This window comes from Myotis yumanensis, unplaced genomic scaffold (genome assembly GCF_028538775.1).
Source record: "Myotis yumanensis isolate MYYU_CA2020_CCGP unplaced genomic scaffold, mMyoYum1.0.hap1 SCAF_4, whole genome shotgun sequence".
Classification (NCBI taxonomy): domain Eukaryota; kingdom Metazoa; phylum Chordata; class Mammalia; order Chiroptera; family Vespertilionidae; genus Myotis; species Myotis yumanensis.
In genome coordinates this window covers 80776410-80784739 of record NW_027223755.1, presented here as the reverse complement: position 1 = coordinate 80784739, position 8330 = coordinate 80776410, and the positions used below count along the sequence as shown (strand labels likewise).

General features: G+C 56.0%; 1 protein-coding gene across 5 annotated transcripts in view; it reads right to left on the bottom strand.

The window, feature by feature from the left end:
* The window catches only part of CUX1 (cut like homeobox 1), a 375359-nt gene continuing 367029 nt past the window's right edge, over window positions 1-8330 (bottom strand). For all 5 annotated transcript variants that reach the window (XM_070412732.1, XM_070412733.1, XM_070412734.1 and 2 more), the window contains 7 exons: window positions 7874-7986; window positions 5230-5346; window positions 3978-4061; window positions 2536-2592; window positions 2064-2144; window positions 1310-1374; window positions 1-1020 (listed from right to left, as the gene is read on the bottom strand). In XM_070412732.1, the coding sequence (XP_070268833.1) occupies window positions 951-1020; window positions 1310-1374; window positions 2064-2144; window positions 2536-2592; window positions 3978-4061; window positions 5230-5346; window positions 7874-7986 (587 nt within the window). In that variant the 3' untranslated portion in view covers window positions 1-950. The remainder of the gene's footprint in view (window positions 1021-1309; window positions 1375-2063; window positions 2145-2535; window positions 2593-3977; window positions 4062-5229; window positions 5347-7873; window positions 7987-8330) is intronic.

The window sequence follows — 8330 nt, the reverse complement described above, 5'->3', positions numbered from 1 at the left end:
TTGTTTTTTTTTTTTTTTTCATTTGTTTGTTTTTTTAAAGGAATGGATTTCTCTTTTTGATTGGGTTACTGTTCTGCTTGAGAGAACTCAGACACTGTGGGTTTGGGTTTCAGCAAAGCTCTGAACCAAGTCATGGAATTGCTGGGCAGACAAGGGGAGAGACCTGTGTGTCAGAGGCAGTGCCAGGCCCCACCAGACTGACTCTCATATCCCCAGTCACAGGGCACGGGCACCAGTGTGGCTGCAACCATATGTTTATTCAAAGCTGAACACGCAAGTGCAAATTTAACATAGGCAGATCTGTCAGTGGCCCAAGGTGGCCATGCTAAGATGTTCTGCTTGGCCAAGAAGCACCTGGGCCCCTCAGACCAGTCCTTGGGTCTGAAGAGCCCCTGGCATGGGGTGTGCTCACTGCAGACTCCTCACCTAGAAGCCAGAATACCTGCTAAATAATAAAGCAAAAATCATGGTGGGTCTGGGGGTGGGGTAGAGTGTGACAAAGGTGGGCTGGGGGGATGGACTCAAAGACTCCTGGCCTGTAAGGAAGGGTCCCCTACATCTTGGGAGGTGGTGATGGGTCCCAGGGGACCCCGACTGGTTTAACCATGGCCAGAAACAGTGGAACACAGTGTCACAGCATCCCTGCTACCAGGGCTAGAGGTCAAGCTCTGGGCAGGGCCCAGGCCAGATCACAGCCTGAGATGGGGCTGAGAGACCCATGTGGCTCAGCCTGGCTGGGCCATGGGACTTTCTGGACCGAGGAGGCCTGAAGTGGCTGAGGCATCATTTTAAGGGAGCCCAAGGGGACTAGGACCTCTGGTACTGCTGGTGGAGGGCAAGGGCAGTTTCCATGGGGGAATTTCTAGGGAAGCCTAGTCATTAGAAGCAGCTGAATAAGCAGGGGTGGGGAATGCAGTCATCGCTGTTGTGAGTGGGGAGGCCCCGAGACATCACTGCCACAAGTCACCGGCCGCTGCCCCGTTGTCATTCTCGTGGAACTTGTGCAGGTGATCGGCAAACCTGTGGGACACAGAAACCTTTGCTGTGGCTGAGTGTAAAAAGGAGAGAAGTGTGTGTGTGTATATGCGTGCGCGCGTGGTGGGTGGGAGGGGAAGGCATAGAAATCTCTAGGGTCGTGCACCATGTGATGGGGTGGGGGATGAGGGCAGCAGGCATATTGGGGGGCTGTGAGGTGAACCAGAGTGGGGGGCAATGGCGGAAGGCTGGGGGACAGGGAACAGAGGAGGAGCTCAGTGGTGCTGCTGAGTGTGGGGCCATGGGGGGGAGAGGGGGCTCAGGGCATCCTCACTTCTTGGCGCAGAAGGTGGTACAGTCCCTCTCCACGCTCTCGCTCCACGCCAGCTTGTAGAGAACCTGGCCAGACGGAGACACCATGAGCTGCCCGTCCTGCCTCACAGGCACTCCTGCAGCCACCGCCAGCCCTGGGACAGTTCTCAGGGCCTAGACCCCAGGCTGTGGGCCTTAGAGATGCTTCTGTGCCCGCCTGTTTCCAAGATGGTCAGACAGGCCCGGACCTGGAAGCATCATCCCTAACATGCTGGGTGTACCCCTGCCGGGCCCTGGGTCAGAGCGGACTTCAGATAGGGGCCAGTGGACTGTGGCCTCACTGGGGGTGGGATCTGAGGCCGGAGCCCTCTGTGGGCGCACCCCACATTCTCCTCTTCCCAGACACAGTGGACATGCAGGCATCACGAGGCCTCTGCGTGTGCTGTGCCACTAACAGGATGTCCCTTCTGTGTGCAGCCCACCTGGTTGACCCTTAGTAGAGTTAGTAAGACCCTCTTTCCTGCCTTCCTCAGACTCCCACAGCAGCCCTTCCCTTCACCAAGCCCGTCTAGGACTGGGCCCCGGATGGAGCCGCCAGGCCTCTCCCTGAGGGCCCAGTGGGTGGGCTTGTCATCCCCAGGCTGGGCTGAGGCCCTTGAAGGGGAGAGAAGTGGCTGAGAGCAGATGGTGGGGCTTGGGAACGGCCTGGGTCCCTTCTGCCCTGGAGGTGAAGGGAGCATGATGAACGCAGCCCTGACCACCGCCTCGGCACCCACCAGGAAGACCAAGCAATGCAGGAACAGTGTGTAGAAGAAGCCGATGGTGCGCGCCATCTTGTTGGAGAGAACCAGCCGCCCCTGAAGAGAAAGCAAGGTGTGGAGGGGAGTGGGACAGGCCTCACCCACTCCTGCAGGGCTGCCCTGGCTCCTGCAGGGTAGGCCCCGGGGCAGCAAGGGGGGGGGAAGGGCAGGCAGTTGGCTCCTGTTCCACTGTACAGGCCAGGAATCTGGGCCACAGGAATCCTAAAGAATGGCATCCCCGGCAGCAGGATTCCAGAATCTACCACGAGAAGAGCTGCCCCAGAGGGGGGAGGGGACCGTGTTCTGGGTCACACAGGCAGTTTTGGTAGGGCCTGGGAGGGGTCAGTGAGGTCCTGGAGGCCCCTCCAGACTGGATGGCAGGTGATGATGGCCCATCAGGGTTGGTGTCTCTGGCCCAGAGCAGGTGGGCACCCAGGAGGGGACTCACCATGCTGAGTGTAGCCTTGTCCCAGGGGCTCAGGCTCAGGTACTTCCGCTGCCGCTCCTGAAGTGGGAGGGATAATGAGAGGGCCCCAGAGGACCCCACTGGCCGAGCTCACTGCAGAAAGGGACCCTGCCCCGCTGTTCCTGCAGAATGCCAGGGGCCGCCCCGGTGCCCAGTCCTATTCTGCGTGATGCCTGCCGGGAGCCAGTCCATCTTTGCTGTTTCAAGGGACCTGGCATATATGGCATACTGTTCTTAATATGTTTGCTCACCTTCTTGGCGCTATGTGTTTTAACCAAGGTCACCTCTCCGAGAAAGGTTGTTTCCCCAGGTGGGGATTTTCCCCTGAGTTTAGGGAGGGGATACAACCCCTTAATTAAGTGCCAGGCGGGTAGTTAAGCTACATAATCTTTACTCCCTGGAATGGAGATGAGAAACGCCCTAACCTTTGTAATAGAAATTGACAGGATTAAAATCGGCTGGTATAAATACGGATGTAACAAGACAATAATCATCAGATCCACATCAGATCCTCATCAGCTCCTCATCAGCTCCTCATCAGCTCCTCATCAGCTCCTCATCAGATCCTAACCAGAACCTAGCCAGAGAACATGGCAAAAGATCCTGGACAGAACCTGGCTACAGAACTTCACTGGAGAACCTAGACAGAACATGGCAAAAGATCCTGGACAGAACCTGGCTACAGAATTTCACTGGAGAACCTAGACAGAACATGGCAAAAGAACCTGGATAGAACCTGGCTAAAGAACCTGGTGACTGAACCTGGCTGGAGAACCTGGAGAACCTGGCTGGAGAACCTAGCGAGAGAACATGGCACCAGAACTTGGTTGGAGATCCTGACCAGAACTTGGTTGGAGTTCCTAACCAGAACTTCGCTGGAGATCCTGGAGGGAGAACCTCGCTATGCTGATGAACTGAAACCAGTTTCTATGTCATTCATTCTTTGCCGACTCCGTCCACACCTTTGGGGATCCCTGGACCCGTTGGGGTTGGACCCCAACAGATGCCCTCCCAGGGACAGCTGCCTCCTGCTCTCTGTGGTGACCCATTCTGCCTATGGGGGTCTTTAAGGGCAGGACTTCTGTGGCCTGGGAGGTGGGGGAGGGAGTTACATAGATTGGGGGGCGGGGCATACCACAGATCACCTGACACTGGGAGCTCTTTGCCTGTCTACCTGTCCCCCACCCCCGAGTGTACACGTGGGGTTAATCCAGTCACTGTCACCCTCTCACAGAGTCATCAGGCAGGTGTTCTGGGTGCTTTGGGCCCACCCAGGATGGACCCTGGGCCTCCATGGCACCCAAGTGGGCATGCAGGGGGCCTGGTGGCTGGTGGAGGGGGAGTAAGGGAGGGCTGAGGCCAGGTGAGGGGTGGGTTCTCCAGACGTCCCTGCCCGGCCTGGCCCTGAGGCCAGGCTCACACACCCGCTTGCTGAAGGAGGAGAAGGGGTCCAGGCGCTCCTCGTACTGGGACGAGTACCGCTGCTCCGTGTCATCGCTGCCACCGCCCTGTGTGGGGAGAAAGGAGACCCCGTCATGGGGGCCAACAGGAAGGCCTGGGCTGCGAGAAGCTGGCAGGATCACAAGGAGCCTCAGCAGCGCAGTGAGGGTGGGGAGGGGGCCCACAGTGACGGTGAGAATGTGGCTGGTGCCACGTGACCCGGGGCACTGCCCAGGGTCGGGGGGGGGGGGGGGGGGGTCTCCCATGAGCTCAGGGCCTCTGTGCCTCAGGGCAGGTACGGGGAACAAAGGCCCAGACAAGGGTTGGAATGTATAAGACAGACAGGGCTGGGCCCCATGCAAGGAGGTGGGTTTAGAAGGTGTTTGCTGGGAGTGTGTGGGGTGGCTGTGGGGAGCAGGCAGAGAAACCCCAGCCAGCCACCAGGTGTGTGTTCCCGGTTTGCACAGAGTCTGGGCGCCCTCTGGTGGCCTGAGAACAGCTCCAAGGTGGAATGGGTGGCTGGGGGCTGAGGGTCATGTCTCAGGGAGGCCCCCATCATAAGTGTCACCGCCCATTCTGCTTCTCCACAGCCACAGAAGGGTTTCCTCGCACGAGGTGGTCCAGCAGCAGCCCCCCTGGGCCCAGAACCAAGTGAGTAGTTTTCCACTCTGTTCTTTCTCTCTTTTTGTTAATCCTCACCTGAGGATATTTTTTCCATTGATTTTTAGAGAAAGTGGAAGGACAGGAGGAGAGGGGACAGAGAAAGAATGAGAGAGAGAGACACACACACACACACACACACACACATCGATTGGATGCCTCCTGCACACATACCAACCAGGCTGGGCACCAAACCTGCAACCCAGGTATGTTCCCTTGACCAGACCCTTTGGTGCCGGGCTGACACCGTAACCACGTAGAACTCTTGCCAGGGAGCGCTCTGGGCTCTGGATTGTTTTTTGGGGGATGCTGGGCCAAATTCTGGTATGGCTTTAAACAAATGTAAGTTTGTGTTCCCTGCCTCTTGCTGTACCTCACCACCTCCTGGATGGATCTGATGCATGAGCCTCCACTACGGCCCTGTGGGGGGCTCTCCCCAGCTGAGGGAGGACAGCTGGCAGGCAGAGGGGGCCAGACAGCCCAGTGCTGCCCAGCAGGCCACTGCCCCTGCCCTCCTGCCTCGGAGTGCCCGCACTGCCTGCTACACTTGGGGTTGAACCTGGGGAGGGCACTTACCCGGCCAGAGTAGTTCTGCAGGAACTTGATTTTCTCGAAGAGCTTGATGTTGTCGGCGCGCAGGCTGTCCAGCTCGCTCTGCAGGGCTTGGATGGTGTGCTGGGCCATGCGGTGCTCCTGTGGGCAGGCAGGTGGTGGGTGGGCAGCAGGGCCAGCGGGGGAAGGGGTGGCGGGAGAGGCCTCCAGGCTGGCACAGCTACTGCTCCGCTACCTGCAGCCTCTTCTTTGACCTACTAAGACCGACCCTCCTCGGGCTCTGGGAAGTGCCCCCTTTCCTCCTGTGACCTCGCCTCAGGCAGAAGTCACAGTTCTTGGGTCAGGTTTCATCATGTTTTATTTGTTTATGGTATTATCAGCCTTTAAAAACTATCATCGAGACATAATTCATATAACATAAACATCACCCTTTTAAAGTTTACAATTCAGCTTTTAAAAAAATCTTCACAATTCTATCCCCACTAATTCCAGAGCATCTTATCACCCCAATAACCTGTCCGTAGTCACTCCCCATTCCCTTTCCCCCCTATCCTCCTGACAACCACTAATCTACTTTCTGTCTCAATGGATGTGCCTATTCTGGACATTGCATGTAAATGGAATCCTATACTATGTGATTTTAATCTCTGCCAATCTAGGGGCAAGGTGAAATGGGACCTCATTTTTCAATTTTATTCAAATGCTTAAGTAGGTGTTTTCTTCACATTGTTAACAATTCAAACAGCACTAAGAAGGACATGGTAGTAAACACAGAATTACCAAACGACCCAGCAATTCCACTTCTGGGGGTACACCCCAAAGAATTGAAAGCAGAGACTTGAGAGCTATTTGCACACCACACTCTTAGCAGCATTATTCACAGTCGCCAAAGATGGGTGACGCAAGTGCTCATCAACAGAAGAACGGATACACAAATGTGGTCTATCCATACAAAGGAATAGGATCCAGACATAAAAAAGAAGACAATTCTGGCACATGCTACAACACGGAGGAAGCTTGAAGATATGATGTTTAGTGAAATAAGCCAGTCACAAAGAACAAACACTGGATGATTCTGCTTACATGAGGTGCTTGGAAGAGTCATTCACAGAAAGAGAGTAGAATGGGGCTTGGCGGGGGCGGGGATGGGGAGTTAGTGCTTAATGGGTATAGAGTTTCAGTTTGGGAAGATGAAGAGTCCTAGAGATGGATGGTGGTGAGTGTATTTAATGCCACTGAACTGTACAGTTAAAAATGGTTAAGATGGTAAATTTTGTTGTGTGTGTTTTGCTATAAGTTTTAAAAAGTACATGATAAAAAGTCTAGATTTTCAAAGCAAAAGGTAGAATACTTAACCCTTACTTTTTCTCTCCCATGTAATTTACTTTGAAGGCCTTCTTTTGAGGGCTGCATAGCATTCCACAGTGTGGCTGTCCCAGCCCCTGACGGGCATGTGGGTGTCCCCAGTCCACTGTCCGTGCAGGCAGCAGTGAGGGAGCCTCCCTGACATCCTTCCTTTGAAGCCTCATGAGCCTGGATCACAAAGGGTCTCATTGGATCTGGCCCACTCTTGTCACTGGACCAGCACTGGGCCTGGCCCGCAGTGGCTGCTCAGTGAACGTCTGCCCTCCCTGGTCTGAGCCTGGAAACCGGGGGAACTGTGGGTTTGGAGAGGAAGGGTCAGACATTCCAGCATCAAGTGGCTCTCTGAAAAGGATGGAAACCTTCCTGGCTCATATTCTTCCTGGGAGAGCGGTCAGGGGGGCTTGGCTCTATGGGATGGGGAGTGGGGTCTGCAGAGTCCCCAGAGCCAGGATGGTGCCACTGTGGGTGATCCCCTGGTCTGACACTGCGTCCTCTGCACTCTGGATCCAGTGTCTACTCCCTCTGTGGGGACATCCTGCATCTTTTACTCCATCCTCACTCTCTCGGGTTCTGCTCCCTACTCTTCCAAGACCACAGCCCTCCTGCTGGCGCTACCGTCAGCATCCACGTGTCAACAGTGCGCACGTGGAGGCACCTCACATCAAAGGCCCAGAGGCAACGGACCAGTCACCTTTGCTGACTGCCCCTTCCTCATGGTGCTCCTCCAGGAAGGCACCAGCCAGGTGCTGAGCAGCCAGTCGGCTCTCAGACCTCACAGAGCACCTCGACATCCATCGACCGTGCGTCTCTATCGATCTCAAAGACCCTCCTCTCTCCAGCCTCCCCTGCTTCTCCATGTCTCCCATCTGATTTACAAGTTTCTTCTTGGATGACAGTGACCACTCCCCAGCCTTCTGTCCTGAATTAGCTGCCCAAGCGATCCTTCTGACCCTCCAGCCTTTGCTCTCCTGCTGAAATCCTCTGCTGGTGCTCCCACCTGGCTGTGGGGCACTCGCCGGGCAGCTCTGTGCTCTCACAGGAGCCCTGCGATGACCTGCACTCCCTTCTGGCACGTTGTCCCCGTGTCTCTGCTGACGTAATCTCCTCTACCTTGGGTGTCTGATTCCTCTTTCAAAGCCCAGCATGGCACAGCCTCCTCTAGGAAGCCCTCCTTGACTGCACAGAGCAAATCTAATCCCTCTGCAATTTGGGGTCTGTGAAACATCTTTCTCCCCCAAGTCTGAGTGTCCCTCACTGTGTCCTCAGGTCCAAGGAGTGTAGGGGAGGGAAGCATGTGACTCACAGCCTCCAGCTCCTGGTTCCGGGTCCGGAAACGCTCCCTCTGGCTGGAGATGATGGACAGCAGTGAGTCTACCTGGCCCTCGGGGAGGGTGCCGCTGGCTGGTGGGGTGGATCCTAGGAAGTAGGGGAGAGTGGCTTGGGGTAGAAGGATCAGAGCCTAGTAGTGGGCCCTCAGGTTGGGTGGTCGCAGCCACGAGGGAGCTCTGGCCGAGTGCCATGGGTAGAAGGCACAGGGTGTCTAAAGCACAAGATTATGAGAGGTTGGGGAAGGGTGGCCTGGGGGACGGGGAGGGGTATGACATGAGAATAGGGGCCCTGGGAGGGGGGGCCCTGCCACAGTCTGAAGGCCAGGCCCCACCCCATTACTCTGTACTTGGATCCAAGACCCCTGCATCTGTCAGACTCCGGCTCCAGGGGAAGCGAAGGACCACTGATCTCGCCGGAAGCCAGGAGTATCC